General features: G+C 36.8%; 1 protein-coding gene across 1 annotated transcript in view; it reads right to left on the bottom strand.

Moving 5' to 3' along the window:
- The window catches only part of DNER (delta/notch like EGF repeat containing), a 118,067-nt gene that overhangs the window by 33,706 nt on the left and 67,426 nt on the right, over positions 1–16,935 (bottom strand). The window contains exons 5-6 of the mRNA XM_068200839.1: positions 8,239–8,384; positions 993–1,146 (exon numbers count right to left, since the gene is read on the bottom strand). Of these exons, the coding sequence (XP_068056940.1) occupies positions 993–1,146; positions 8,239–8,384 (300 nt within the window). The remainder of the gene's footprint in view (positions 1–992; positions 1,147–8,238; positions 8,385–16,935) is intronic.

Below are 16,935 nucleotides of genomic sequence, written 5' to 3'. Positions count from 1 at the left end.
GCTGAAATGATTATGCTGCTCTGAATCTTGGTACAAGAACTGGTCTTCCTGCAATTGTCATTACAGCTTTCAGGGAAACTCATTAGAGAAAATATCTTCTGACACATTTATAAAACTAAATATGTTCTATCTTATTACCACCTCTAGTGCATGTTTTGTCCATCTGAAAGAGAATATGATTCAGGAACAGCATCCCAAATATGTTGCAGGGACTAGAAACGCAGAGGTACTGAACAATCACCAGAGAACGGGGGGGAAAAAGCAGCTTTTTGGTGAGATAACGGCTAAGAATCGTTACACCTCTACATTTTGTGCTGATATTTAATATCACAACTTTTCCTTCTATCAGAATTTGGGAAACATGATCATGTTCACATATAAATGTTTCTGAAACTTGCATATGGAGACATATAGGATAATTAAACTCCTACCTACAATTTTCTTTAATATTTTTCATATGGAATTAATATTTTTTAGAAATTCAAAATTAAATTACAACAGTTAGTTTTCCAGACTGTTTTTTAGTGTGTGGACACAAATTTTGGTGGATACAATAATTATGGGTGGAAACAAAAACAACTGAACTTAACAATGATTGAACCATTTGAATGACATAGACATTTGATATTAAAAAAATTAAGAAGAATTATTAGAAAAAAACAAAAAAGCTAAACCTAAACTTATGTGTGGTGGTCACAGAACACTTCTGAAAAAAAAACCTGGTAAAGAAAAAGCTGATATAAACTGAATTTTGCTCCTGTGTTTTTAGTAGGTAAAGTCCCACTAGTTATGATTAATTCCATCACAGGGTTAAGGTTCAGACATGTGCTTTCAATGGCATTTCTCACCAGAGAAGAACCTTCCACTGCCCTTATGCTGTTGTTGCATTTTCTGTCTGTTCTGGTATCAGAAGTTGCACAGTTCACTGCTCTGCAAAAAGAGATGCACCGAATGTCAAGCAAAGCTGCATTATTTAAGAATTCAAAACGTACCAGGCAGGCAGCTGCAGGTGAAATTGTTCCTGTCATGTTTCTGTGCTACATCAGTGCAGGTTGCATTGTTCTGGCAAGGTTGGCTTTGACAGGCATCAAATTCTTCACACAGGGAACCCTTATATGCATCTTCACACTCACAAAAAAATGTTGCCTAAAAACAAAGAGGATATGTACTGCACAATAAATTTTCAAAGATGATGTTTTCATTTCATACACTTCTAAACAAAGATGGTTTGGTTTTCCAGTTCATAACAACAGTAGTTGCCATAAATACATCAACTGAACAAAGTTATTCCTTGAAATACTAAACCTGCACCAATTCTTCAGCTCAAATTTTTAATGATGCTGGGTAATTTCATCTATACAAGGAGTCTGAGATCATATCCATAATATCCAAATCATACGTTTTTCTTCCATTCCAGAAATTAGATTTATAGGCTGAAGTAACTGTCAGAATCAATAATGTGCAGATTTACTGCAACAAAATCCTACTACAGATATGTCCTCTTTACATGACAGGCACCCAGAGTGGTACTTCAGCAGTAACACTCCCTTTTCAATTCTGTTAAAATAGGTCTTCTTCTGAGTGTATTCATTACCTTTTCCAAACTTTGCTGCTTAATAAAAATCAAGACCCTACACATCTTTAAAGGTTTAAAGTACCTACAGGAGGCATGATACGGCACATTTTTGTTGGTAATAAAATAATTCAAATCAGATTTAAAAACTCTTCGGGTGACTAAGATTGTCAAGGAAGTCTCCAAGAAAAGAAGCAAGGAAAGCTCTCTCCTCTGGTATGCATTTAAATGACATCTGAATCTTTGTTCATCAAACACTAGATGGCAACATCACTCACTCTCATCTATTCCAAAGCCAGACCTTTGGTGCTGGAACGCAGCTGTCCCATGCACAAATATTGGAATGCAAAGTGCAGAACCTGCATGGAACTAGAAACAAAGAGATGGGGGCTTCTATTTTGCTTGGTTTTGCTTCATATGAATAAATAGCTGTGACTTAAGTAGAAAATAATCATCTTCACCTAAATAAAAAACTTCACTCAGTAAACTCCAGATTTCACTCTTCCTTACAAATATCACACTGGCAGAGTTGCACAAGAATAAATACGATTCATCTTCAAAACTCAAAACCATGACTATGTTATTTATCAGGAGTGCCAGAAGCCCTTCTTAAGTGTACAGTCTACACATGTTCTGGAATTTACCCCAGCCTCTTCACAAAACAGTTCTGAGTATCTCACACATCACCAATGACAGGTTTCCAAACAAGGCTGCAGTTCAACAGAAAGGAAAGACAGTCAAGAAAGAGAGAGTCAAAATTATTATACTCACATAGCACAATAACTATCTTTAAAGTTTTATCCAAGAGTTTGATATAGGGATCAATTTACCATAGAGAGTACTTAACAAAATGGGGTTTGAAAGCTGCAAAATAAAAGCATTTTAACACTTCAATCTGAAATATCTAATGACAGGTTACAGTTCTGAGATGCTGACAAGTTATTCTGTGGAGAAGATTAGGGTATCATCACTTACCCCAAATGATACTACCTTTTTTTTTCCTGAATAGATAACATGTACTAGTATATTTGAGCAAAACTTGAGTCAAGAAGCAGCTCCACACTGCCAATATGCTGGAATTAATGTCAGTAAGAAATCCAAAATTATCTACCATCAATCAAGAGATCATCTGTGTATTTTACCTGATTAAGTGCAAATATATAGTATAATTCTGGATGTCAATAAAATACATTTTTTAAAATAATTTGCTATTATCCAACCTGTACCATATTATAAATATAGCTGGAATATAGTACTTTTTTACTATTCTAGTTAGGATAGTAATAATTTTTTTTTTTTAATGGCAAAGAAGTTAAGATGACCAGAACAAAACTAATGTCTACTCTCTCTTACTGAGAAAGACTTTCAGTACTTAGTACAACTCAGTGTGAGTTACTATAATATTTGGGCAAAATGTTGCATGACAATTACATACTTCAAAGCATACTGTACTTAGGAAAATAAGTCCATATGCCGGACAGCATACCTTCAGGTATACATGAGGGGTTTTATAATCTGCCTTTTTACAGATTATTATCAAATGGATCTATCCAGCCCACATAGAAGACATGGAAAGCATTGCTATTCAATTCAATATATTATTTCTCTGTGCAGGCAGAGGCCAGATATTTTTGTGTAAATCTCATGGGTTCTAAATCTAGCAATAAAAATTCATATTTACACAGTCAGCCCATCCATATTTTTTATGGGGGAGCCAAAGTTATGGAACAGAGCAATCTGTGAGAGAAACAACCTCTTATGTCAGCAAAATTGTGGCACTCACAATCAATGGATGGCCCAAGTTCACTTCAAAATCTTACAGGAACTTGGAAATTCACACCAGAAAAATCTCTCCCCTTTGGGTCAACATCAAAACTTTTCTCTTCCATTAACTGCTAACTGTTAACTCATCCTGGTGTAAAGGAGAGTAGATGAATGTGAGAGTGGTATTTACACTGTGATGATGCCAAGACCAGTGCTATACTTCCGACACGTTCCTGTTTCCCTTGTGGACAAGTGGTAAGCATGGCAGCAAAACAGGTACAAAGCTGTTGTGGTTTGACATGGAAGTGAATTCTTTCAGGAAGTTGGGTCAAACCAATCAGTGGTCAAGTTTGGATATTGGCACCTGGAGTGACCACTGAAGGTGTGGATACGCCTCTGAGAACACAGGTGGTTAAAAGCAGGAACTCCCAAGAGCTCGCTCTCTTTGGTTCCGGTCAGGGTGCTGTGCAGACCTCCCCTGCCCAGCCATGGGGCTGGGTGGGGGAGGGGAAGCCATGTGGCCTGGTTGAGGTGAGCCGAGGGGTAGAAGGACTGGAACCGAGCCAGCTCCTGTGGACGGAAGGGTGGAGAGAAGCAGAGATGCCTTTGTCGTTCCATCCCCCCGGAGGGAAGAGACAGAGAGTCCGGACAGCACCTGTAACTTTGCCGGCGGAAGAGAAAGAGAGGGGGGGAAGGCACCCAGCCTTGGCCTTGTGAATCGGCTGCTGGGCAGAGATATCAGCCGTCCAGGGAGTCTGAACTTTTAACCCTTTCCTGAGAAATGAAGGCTTTGTAAAATTACGCCTCCTTGATTTGAAGTAGAAGAGAGACAGTCTGGGATCTGAGATGATGGAAGAGGAAATTTTTGAGTTGGAAGGAGATGATGGAGTGGCTTGTGGCTGGACTTTTCTTGTTAGCCATAGACTGAACCAAATTCTCCTGACAGAGGCTGCACTTAGGGGGGTGCGTTGGTGAGCCAAGAGACCTGTTTCAGTGATTACCAGCAGAGGAGTAGAGAGAACAGAGGAGAGTTGAAGAAGGTGTGGAGAGGCCCTCTGTCTTCGAGGAAGAAGAAGAGGAGAAGAAGATCTCTGTTCTTGGACCCTTGGCCCCAGGGGAAAATGGGGGGGACTGTAGTCCCAAGATGAGAAACTGAACTGTTGTCTCTTTTGGTCCTCGGCAAAGCGTCCTTAAAGGAGCCCTATGAGCAGTCTGTCCATGCACGGTGGTGAGAGCACTGTGACATGGAAAGGAGAGTGTCACCATGGCAGATTTTCTCCAGGCGGTTGCCATGTGTGACATGGAGACACAAGGGTGGCAGTTGTGTTTCCTGGGGGGTCTGTGGCACAGGAGAGACTCCTGTCTCCCTTGAAGGACTGAGTATTTGATTATCTGAAGGGTGGCAATTTGATCAGGATCCTGGGTGGTGTCTCACTGTTGAGTTTGTTTGGAAGTTAGGTGGGAGGAGGAGGGGTGTTTTGGAAGGTCTTCATCCAGGATTTAGTGTTTGTAGTTTCATAGTAGTAGTAGTTTAATATAAAGTTCTTTTCTTTGTTATTAAGCTTGGGCCTGCTCTGCTCTGTTCCTGATCACATCTCACAGCAGTTATTTAGGAAGGTGTATTTTCATGGGGGCGCTGGCATTGCACCAGTGTCAAACCATGACAAAAGCTCATACAAAGGAAGCAAAAGGCATCACTTGAGCTCAGCATCACCTCACTGCACAGAACTTCGCTCAAAGTGATGAATTTTATCTTCTGTTCAAAAGCCACAATAATTGAAAACAAAACTTCGCATAAGAACTTTGCTTTTTATAACCACACTCTGTAAAAACATCTAATGAGTAGAAGTCAAGTTATAGATCAGCAAGAAATGAGTAAAAACTGACCAAGACTCCCAGGTTAGACCAGAATTCATTTGCTTATAGTTAAATGCACTCTATACATAACAGTAACCTCCTGTGCTTATATCACTGCAGATTGTTAACTACATTTAAATTTCCCAATAAGCAGATGTGTTCCTACATTCTTTTACATTCTACTAGATTTGAAATAAAACTAGGAAGTATGTAAAAGTCCAAAGACAACCATTAATCTTCTTGGCACTGGTAGCAATGACTACAGCCAGCAGAGCTCTGAGCTTGCTCATGGCATTGGGCCTTTTATGCATTCTTCTAAGAAGTTGCTTTGCATCCTGCAAGACTAGATTGTGCAAAACCAGAATGAATTATGGATAAAAACAAACAGCAAATCGCAAAGGGCGCATTTTAAACTTTTGAAAAATTAAAGTTTATGAGAAGTGCGTTGTGGGAAACAGACACAATGGTTGTCATGTCAAGCATGCAATTTTGGCAGCTGCTGGCTCCATCATTAGGGAAATCATCAAGTTATTTTAGAGCACATCTCACATAATTTCAGTTAAACAATTGCAGAAACATTCCACTTAATGAAATATGTCCTTCTGCTTTTATCTTACACTTGTTTCCTATCTGAAGTTCTCTGATGCACCTAATAGACTAAAGAACCAGGAAAGCTCACAGATTTAGAAACACAGGACAAACAAAAAGACAACACGGCATTTTGATTCCCCCTGGAGTAGGAAGCTGGATGTAAATTAACTTCTTTTGGTCACTGTATTTGATGTTCTAGCAAGCTACCCCAGTCCAGCAGGCACCTGGCACAGGTTTGATGGCATTTGAGAGGATCTCTGGGAGCATTCCTCATTTATTCAAGTTCTAGAAAACTCAGGAGCAGTTTGTGACAGCAAAAATAGAAGCAATTGCATTTCTGAAGTTAAAATTTTATTTGAAGATAGATAAATATGTTTATTGGTCATATTAATATATTTACATAATTTTCATATATATTTTATATTTAGACATATTGAGAATCCTGTTAATTCTTGAACTCTGACTGCCATTAATTGCTAGATACTCTTCAGAAGGGAATTTTGACATGGTTTGTGTGTCCCACAGCTTCAGCCACAAGATTTTGGTTAACTACAGCCTAGTGCATGTTATACCAAAAACACTGCCTTAATAAATTTTCCGGCTATTAGGTTCAGAGAAGAAATAGTGGAAAGATATGAACAATCCTAATTTTTTCCACTCACTTGCCAGGGAAAACAGCAGTCTGCATGTGCACTGCTCTCTCATCGCTCACAGTTCTGATTTTAACATACAAAGCCTTCCAATGTCAAGATTACAGGTAGGAACATACAGATACTGGTTTATCTTTTTTTTTTTTTTTTGAGTTAAATAATTGCTTCTCTTTCTTGCTGTGAAGCCAATCTGTCTTCTTTAAAAAAATTTTACTTATAAGATTAATAACACGTGGATAATTATTAAAGGCCATTATGCTTTTCCCTTAATAGAGAAAAGGATTTATTCTTCTGAATAGATATAGGAAACCACTTATTTTTATTTTGGAACATCACATACAACAAGAGAAAGAAATTAGAGTCATAAAATTGGACAAAACATGAAAATATATTAAATTAGGCAATCCATCAAAAGATATAACCCTCAAATTGATAAAAAATTGAAAAAGACAGTATTTTATATGCTGTTAAGCATAGTAAACTTGAACATATTATTTATGTAAGTCAAATTCAAAATACTGAATTTATAAAATAAAAATGATAAATACAGTAAAGCACAAAAACTAAACTGGACTATGAAATAGAACACTGTATCTGAATGAATAATTTATTTGGATATCAGCCAGCTGGTATAGTAAAGCAGCATTTATTTCTAAATTCATGTTGCAATAATTATGTTCACACATTACCTCAAGCATTTTACAAATTCATTTTTGAGAAATAAAACAGATAATTATTCCAGATGTTAGTACTGCCACGTATGTATAGATTACTGTGGCAATTTAATTATTGTTGTTACAATTCAAAACACCATTTTCTATCAAACATGCTTATTGAGAATTTAAATCAGAAAATGGTAGCAGATGAACTACAAGTGAATTCACTCAATAGGCCAAATTTTTTGTGCTTACAGCAGGCTCACAGCTGTTAATATTTACTCAACAGTTACTACTGCTTTTATCTCCCAAATGAATAATAATAAAACCAAAGATTACTGTGCATATTTGTGCTGTAAATTACTTTTAATCCATGAAATAAAAAATAACGTGTATAGAAGGTAACAGAGTATACAGTATCTAAATCACAAAAGCCCAGTCTGGTTTTGTAAAAGCCGAATGCAGGCTGCAAATTTGACAGATTTGGTTCTTATTTTCTTATGTTGCTAGATCACACAAAATCCCTGATGTCCAGTGGAATTGTCCTTGTAATCCCTCAGTGCTGTGTTATGTAAAGGACAAAGCTGTATAGGAAACCTTACAACCGCTATATAGGAAACCTTACAACCGCTACCAAATTACTCCATTTTGCTTCTTCTCATAATTACGGTCAGGTAATTCCATTGCAATGGTCAGTCTATTCTGAATAAGCAATTATTAAGATGTGAAGAGAGAAGCACTAGATTAAAGCTGACCTAAAACCTAAAAAAGGTTGAGAACTTAACAAATCTGAGTACATTGGGCTGGAGATTGGAGATCCCAAGTGCCCTTGCTGTGGTCTTACCTTAGAGAAACTTCCTTCTACAGTGCCTGTAAGATGCAGTACAAATTCCCTTACACCTAATTTGAACCACTGTTTTTATTGCCAGGGCAGGGTGTGAGTCTTTGCATCTTGTTTCTGTTATTTTCTTACTTCAAGTGCTCGATTTTCAGGAATAGCAGATAAATATTGTTACCTAGTAACACCTGTGAGCTTTCGACACCTGTTACACAGCTGCAAGATATAAACACCAAGGACGATTTGCCCTGTGTTTCAATTATCATGGAATTGCCATATTACACGAATGTCTTGGTAAGTTGAGCTTACCTCATCTGGCTTGGTGACGCATTTCCCTTTCCCTGAACATGGGAAGTTGTCTGAATGGCTTCCCACAGGCATGCAGGTACTCACTTTCACCACCACAGTCAAGCGTAGAGCCACAATGCACTTGGTAACTGAATCATTCAAAAAACCTTTAAAAAAAAAAAAAAAAGAAAAATATTCTTGTTATATGACAAAATAGGCTGATGCTGTTAATGCTCTGCAGCTAGACAAAAAAATACTGATTTGAAATAAACTGCCAACTAAGAACAAAATTGCTCATACTTAATACACACCTCTCTGAATGCAAGGCATGTAAAAACAAATTAAAATACAGTTTGGAGACAAACCTCATTATATTGATTAAAAAATGGAAGACAGGATGGTGAAACAGATCTACTTCCAGAGCTCAAACCTACATTTATTAGGTTTCAAAATTAAATGCTTTTGCCTGCTACTTTTTGAAAAGTTAAAAAATAGATTTCTTTAATTTCTTTAATGACAAGGAACACAAAAATAAGATTTTGTGGAGAAATATGTTTAAATGAATTCATAAAATTTACTTTCAGAGCTAAAAAGCACCTAGATTCCTTACAATGGTAAAAGATGAAGAATCCCTTTGGTTCTTTTTTCTATTCAGTTTACAAGAATATACTTATACCACTTGACAGCATTTCTTTGTGTATTTGCAATGCAAGTATTATTGAATGTCTGGTCTGATGTCTCTACGAGCTGATATGGCAGCTAAAGATGAACTAAACATGGAAATAGGAACACTGGACAAGGAACAGGAAGATTCATGAATCTGTGGCTAGCACCTGCAATTGCATGGAAGGAAAAAAATTGTGGTTGGTAGCTATTAAAATACACTGGAGCATAACATCACTATCACACATATTCCTAACAGATTTATCTGAAAAATAAAAGGACAACAGGAAAGATAAAATGGGGCACACAGTCCATGACATATGGAATAAAGTCAGAGCTCATGTTAAAATACACAGCCCCTGCTCCTGTACTTGTGCTTGAACTGCCTTGTTCCAGCACACTGAATCAGACTCCTGGACCACAGCCCTTCCATGTGTGGCATCAATTAACTGTTTTGTCTGGGGAGAATAAATGTGCACTGACACAAAAATGTGGGTTTGGTATAGTGTACATACTGTATGCAGAATTTATGCATAAAAAGTCACCAAAGATCCTTCCATAGACTGTCAAACCATTGACTTCACTATTCTCCACGTAGGTAGATTCCAAAGGGTCTAAGACTGTAGTACCAGAATGGAATGTTGCAGGCACAGAACCATTCTATGATTCTCCTTTTCTTTAGAAAATATAAAGAGAATTTAAGCAAAAATTGACTTTTTTTTTTTTTAAACAAAAATCCTTAATTTTAAAAAGAACAACACTAAATAGATGCAGTATATGACATAGAATGTTTTTTCTTAGATTTTCCACTTCAAATCGCAAAATCCATTTACAGCCTAAACCTCTAAGGAGCTTCAAATATGCAGTTCAGCTTCTTGCATTATAGACTGGAGATAGCATAACATTTAGTCAAGAGGAAAAAAAAGTAAAACACAAATATTTTTAATGAACAGGAACAAACAAAAGTTTCATGAAACAGAACTTCAAGTAAAATCTCTTTCAGAACAGCTGCTAAGCATTACTTACATTTTGCATATGAAAGTGTCAAGCATGACTAATTCTACAAATTCCACACAAAATCATGTGGAAGACTTGCATTCTTTGTTTTTCATTTTTAGATTTCACTTTTTAAAATGCTGCATTCCTTCAGCTATTAGTTGTCTATGATCCCCAAACCCTATCTTCAAGCAGGAAAATCTTATGTTCTACATAGACATCATTGGCTTGACTACAGCCTCTACAAGTTAGCTGAATGTTCTAAAGGATCAGATTAAAAAAAAAAAAAAAAAAAAAAAAAAAAAAAAAAAAAACATGTATTGGGTATAGTTCCAAATGCCTAATGGTCTGTTTTGGCTAGTGAAGATTATTGTAATCTGATGACCTCTTCAAAGCAAGCCAATTTATTCTGGCCTCAATACATACCCCATTTTTACCCATCTGTTCAAAGATGCAGCCAGAATTTTTCTTTAACAATTGAATGGGATTGTCACTGGCAGTTATGCAATTATATGTGAATGCTTGGAAGAATGTGGTATTTAGAAAATGTCTTTGGGTTCACATTTCCTTGTCTGAAGCAGATTGTTACATATTCTTCAGGACAGTTCCCTAAAGAAATATTAAATCAACCTTCTTTGTACTTTGAATCTTGTTACTATTTTGGTATCAAAAGCCCTTAGGCAAACCACTGAAAAAAATCATTATTCTCTCTGGAATGCCACACATTTTCCTGAAATTTTAAATTATCTCACCTAATTTGTAAATATGATAAAAATACAAACATAAGTATTTATTTTCACTTTATAGAAGTTGCATATAATTTTCTGAGATCTCTAGGTTTTAAGGCTAAAAGAAGCTTGTCTGACCATCTAAATATAACACCCTGCTTAAGTCAGGTCATAGCATTTCAATTAATTCTTTCCCCAATTCCCATAACAGCAACCGAACTAGAGTGAGTTTTAAGTTCTATTTTTAACTTCTAGATGGGAGAATAATTTTGGAACCATATTTACAGCTTCTTTCATCTCAGGTCTGGAGAAAAAATATTACAGCATTTTATACCAAAAGGTAATTTTGTTCAGTTCAACCTTGCTGGTTTTCTAAAGCCAGTTAAAACATAATGGCATCAAAGCATTTTTAGTTGCAGAATTCAGGGTTGAGTTATTTACAGTAATATTACGGAAACAATTCTCAAGCCTAATAAATCATTATGCGATGTGAGTAGTCATTTAGATTGCAGAGGAGTCATTTTCAAGCTTTTTGCACACACATTTGATAGTCTGGAAAATGCCTGCACAATTTCCTTGGCAGAAAGCATGGTAAAATACACTACAGCTCCATCCACCCTGGCAGTTCCACACACATATGTCTAGGAGCACAAGGTATGGGTGCTCCTATTTCACTTACATCAAGAAAGTTAGGAATGAAAAAAAAAGGATAAAGTCAAACTAAAAGATGACAGGTGCCATCATTATGTTCAAATATTTTCAGAAGATCGTATCATGCCATTCAGATTACCAGTACTCAAACATTAATTGAGTGTATGTTTTCTAGACTACACAAATTCCTGAGCAAAATCTTTCTTCTAAGCACAACAGCCTGAGGTCAGCAAACTGGTCTACAGTGGGCAGTCAAAACAGGGAAGACTGAAGCTCACACACCACCAAGAAGGTTATCATATTGCATAGAATGTTAGCAAAAGGCAAAAGACTTCACTAGAAATCATTCACTAACTCTTGGTTATGCACCCCACATGCTCTGGCACACACCAACGTCTTCTGCATTTGGCTCAAATGTATCTCTCTGTATTTTACACAGTGAATACATGCATTCCAAAGATATACACCTCTGGTTGAAACAGTAGATTATCCTTTTATTTTCAGTTCACAGAAGAGTAGATCTTTGAGTTCACCTAAAGGTTTCTTGGATGAGTAAGAATGACTGACAAGGCAGGATTGGGCACTCACAACAAAGTATCAGTCCTCAAGTTTTCAACTTATTTTTAGCCTGGTTTCCCAAGGAAATGAGACAGCAGTGGGATGTCTATCAGTTTCCATCTGTTCTCTTTTTCTCTCTCAACACTTTCCCACACCAAAAGCTTTTGGGGTCAGTAGCCAACTTCAACATTTTGCAAAGCAGTGAAGTTCTCAAAGACACTAAGTGCCTACAGCTCCCCTCCACAGCAAGCAGCCCTTGCACCAAGGGCATTGGTAAATCAAGATGGTAGGAAAACTAAAAAGGGCCCCAGAATAAGGTGATGTAGATTCTCCACGCCATTCCCCATGTAGAGTACGGTCAGCTATTCATTATTTGTAAAATGGGATATAGTTAAATGGAAGAAAAACAGATCATATCAGTCCTTCAGGATCGAAGCAGCAGAACTTGGTGTGCCTGCACCATATTTTCAGTTCTTGTCATGCAGTAACATAGTGAAGCTGTGATGCTTCCAGATCAGATTTCAGCTTCTAGAAAAAACACTGCTGTTATCAGAGCATAATGAGCATCCTTTATAAACCTTACTGGTCCAGGATAGAAGCTACATAAGTATATCTGATAGTTCATCTGCAGATGATGGAAAGTCACAGAATTAACCTAAAGTATAAAAGAGTTCAGAGGAATTTCTGTTTGACCACATCTCTCCCACCACAAAAGAAAATGTTATCCAGCAAGCTAAACAAGAGTGGTCAGTATGCTCAACCTCTTTTTATATGGCAATTGAACTGCAGACATAAGAATACTTGAAAAAAAGGAAGCTAGGAAAGAAAGCAAACTATATTTTCATTACAGTACCCACCAGAAAAAAAAAAAAAGGAAAAAAAAATGAATTCTAGTTCTTCCTCCTAAAATGTTTGATATCCAAATTTTATCTAAAGACTATTTCATGTCCATGAATCATGTGATATAGCTAACATTCAATACCATGAAAATTACTATGAAAACTAAACTGAGGTCTATACTAATCACCACCATGCTTCAGTGCCTTTTTGGATCTAAGCATGAAGCTGGAAATTTAACTATATGAACCAATTTCCCTCTGTTATGGCACTGTGTATCACAATCTCAAATAGTTTTCCATCTAGCAAATCTAAACAAGCTCAGTCCTTCTCTTGTTCATACAAGTCATGTTCAACTAATTTTAGAGACCTAACAAATGAAAAAGCATGACAAGATGTTCTCATGATGCACTCAATTCTGAAAATTTACCTCTACATGTTAAAGTAGTAGAGGCCTGCTTTTGATTTACAAATGGACAAGCATTCCATGACACTAATACTCAGGGTCATTAAGGCCTACCCATCCCCTCAGGACCCTGACACCAATACTACTCTACAGAATATGAAAAAAATGGGTCAGGAATCCTTTCCTAGTTTGCCTCAGGATGATTATCATACATAAGAAAACCACAAGTGAGAACCAGGTAATCAATGCCATTTGCAATCTTTGATGCAGTACATCAGTGCCATCAGCACCGTACAGAACATCTGAGATCACTCTCTAACGATGCTGCTAGGCAACATAGCATCTGGGGATACAAAAATACAGCTGCAATAGCAAAATTGCTATTTTGTCCACAAATAGCACTATTTATAGGTGGCACAACTCTCCCAAATTCTATATAGATCAGCATGCTTACTGTGCTTTATTCACAGAAGTCTTGGTCAGATACTGCTTTTGAAAGTATATATAGATTCTAATGAGAATCAGTTCAAGAACTGTTTCAAATATTTTATTTTTCACAAGCTCACGTGAAAGAGCAATATAAAGAATTTTTCCTCGGAGGTGACTGAAAACCTTCTCATCACAGTGTCTTCTCCAAATTGCATTCATAGTCACAGTCAGTTTTAGATGGATATGCTTTCTTCCTTTGCTACCAGCAATGGAAACAGCCTTGGCTCCTACAATCAAAAATACACTCTCTTCTCAGGCATAACCACTACAAGGTAAGAGTGCTGCTGCTCAGGTTACATCCTCAGTAACAATCCTACGGTTCTACCAAAGGCAGATTGACAATCATAGTGCTACACTGGTGTAAGAGAAAGCAAAATTTGGGTGTCAGAAAATTATTACCGAAACTTTGGGAAGAAACAGCACACAACTTGCCTTTCAAGCTGGAGCTCAGTTTTGCAGGACTGGTAGTAAAAATATATTTATGAACTGAGCAAAACAGTTGAATTCACTTAGCATAGCAAAGTCCCATGTTCCACTACATTTCCTTTATAACAAATGTCAATTTCTGAATTTCACTGTTACTTAAACAATTATCCAACTCAATAACTTGACTGGACCAAGCCCCATGACAGAATTAAGAAACAGTCAGCTAGCAGAAGCACACTTACTCTTACAAAGCCATTTGCATTCAGCTTATTAAGGAGCTGTGGCAGTAGCTGTGTGCCCTTCTCCCACAGCTTCAAGGACTCTGCTTATGGTCCAAAGTAATGGTGAAAGCCCAGCAAAGGGTGACAAGACTATTCTTCTGAAAGATTTCCAGCATCACAATTTCCCAATATATCTTCATTTGTCAGCATTTCAGCCAAGTTGCCAAGCTGGCACAGAACTACTCTGGGTCCAAATGTAGACCACTAGAACCTCTGATTCCACACTTCTCAAAAGTAGTTAAGTGTGGTGGAATACAAGTGGCATAGCTGGGACTGCACTAAGGGGAGCTGCAGAAGATGGGATGGCAAGGTTAGCTAGGATATATCTGTAGTGACTGGTTCAACTGAGAGGCTCTGTTAGTGGCTACCCTACTTTTAAATACACATTACAGTATGTTACACTACTAGCTGAATATCTCAATGCATTTTACAAACATTATTAAAATGTGTCTCACACTGGTACACTGCACAATGCACCAGTTATGCACTGGTATCCGTATTCCATGGATCAGGTTAAGCAGTCTGTCCAAGATCTTATCATGCAAACAACCATGTGATCAACCTAAAATAAATATCTTGATCTTGATTGTGAATTGGTCACAGAAGTCAGTCATATTTGAAGAAAGAGGAATCTTGAAATTAAAGAAACAAAAGGTATTTCACCAAACATTACAAATTTGAGTAAGTGAACCTCCAAAAGACAGACTAGAAAAATAATTTCCTATTGTTACTTGCTAGAAATAGCAGAGAATATAAATTAATTTTGAATCATTTACTGATTAGAGATTACTCTAAAGACTAAAAATTAATTAAATGCTAGCTTAAAACATAATATAATGTATGAAAATAGTAACTAGTCTGATGTTTACATCTACTTATATGAGACGAGGTACATTCAACTCGATCATAAAGGACAGGATATTTATTTTATCAAACTTATAAAGATAAGTATAAGCTTTTCTTATATAGGCCAACAGCATTCTTCAGAATGGTGTGGATTTCAGCTGAATGCTGAAAGGCCATCTTTTAAAAGAAATCATTGAAATTAACGCTTCACTACGCTTTTCTTGCACTTCACACTTTGCCGCTGCTGCTATTGCTTACCAAAAGGCCATTTTCTGCAAGGTTAGCTCTTGTGCCCAGAACCCCAGGAAAACGTTCTCTTGAACACAAAGCTCAAATCTGCAGACAATAGAGCCCTTCCAGGCAAATTACACACTCAAAATTGAGAACCCCACTAACTGGAGCAGTTGTCACCAACTCCCCCAGCAAGGCTGCCTTGCACAAAAAGCAGAACAGTCAGCACACGGACAGGGTTCTGCACATCACCACGGCATGTGCAGGGCACGGAGATTTAATTAGGTCCAGAGTGAAAGAGGGTTAAGTCAAATGACTGCAATATGCCATAAACTGGGAGCTCACACAGATGCTCAGCTGAGACATGGCAACTTGTTAAAGCTAGAGTAACTTGATTATGTGGCTTTCAGTGAATTCAAATCACACATCTCCTATTATGAAATAAAATTGTCTTATTTAATATTTTGCTTAAGTGAAAACAATTTCAAGATGCAGTAAACTGCTTTCTTTAGACAGAAATGTGTGCATGTTTTAGAGGCCTGTAACAACAAAAACCAAAACATCTCAAAGCCCCAGCTACAATTTGCCTCCTAATCTGAAATCCTATTGCCAGAGAAAAAGAGAAAAGACCAACTTATTTCAAAATATCTGTCTTATTTTTATTTCACATAGTATCTTTTATACTGTTTCATTTTGCCTATTCAATATAGCTGCACAAGTATTGGTGGTGACTACTCCTTAATGCACAATAAGGTCTTGCAGGGAAACTTGTTGAATAATCAAAGAACAACAGAAGAGTAAATAACTACTCAGAGCAGAGTTAGAAAATACTTTGTTGCATTTGAAAGGAAGGACAGCATTTTGGATTGGAAAATATTATCCTTCCTGACATAAAACCATATGGCTCCCACACTTATTAAAAAGCAGCAGATATCTTGTGCTTCAGAAGCCAAGCATTAATTTTCCTTTTTAAGCCAAACATCAGAAAGTTTTGTGGAATTCAAGCAAGCTGCCTTAGAGGTGTTGGCATTTGAATGGCATTAGTACTCTTCATCTCACCACAAAGATGCTAGAGCACCTATTTTCAAGCAAGTTTGTACAGCTACCAATTTTATTTAAGGAAATATTTTTAAATACTTGATAATTATAGTTTAAAGCAGCTAATTATATTGTATTGCTCTAAAAGGCTGGGCATCTTGGAGAAAACCAGATGACATGCCAAGCAACATCAACTGACAAGTCTACGTCAGTTTCTGTTTGCTGTGATGAAAATAAGCATTATAATTTAAAGGTTGTGCTGGAAGATTTATTTTGTGTTCAGATAAAAGTATTAAATAATATGAAATGTTAAACTTTCTACCTTATTATCTGCAAGTTCTTATCTGAGAAATAGCAATTTTGCTTATAAATATCTTCCTTTGATTTTATAAGCAGACAATAAGCTAAAAAGCTAATGTAGCAATATCTCATGAAAGCTGCTTTTTAAGCGGCATCTTTACTTTTAAGCAGCTGCTTAAGCAGCACCATGGAATTGCTAAATAAAGCACAAAGTCTAAAAGCAAGTAGTTTCAAGCTATTTACAAGCATTTTTTTACAATTATATACA

The sequence above is a fragment of the Anomalospiza imberbis genome, chromosome 10, assembly GCF_031753505.1.
Source record: "Anomalospiza imberbis isolate Cuckoo-Finch-1a 21T00152 chromosome 10, ASM3175350v1, whole genome shotgun sequence".
NCBI lineage: Eukaryota > Metazoa > Chordata > Aves > Passeriformes > Viduidae > Anomalospiza > Anomalospiza imberbis.
This window is presented reverse-complemented; position numbering and strand designations above follow the sequence as displayed.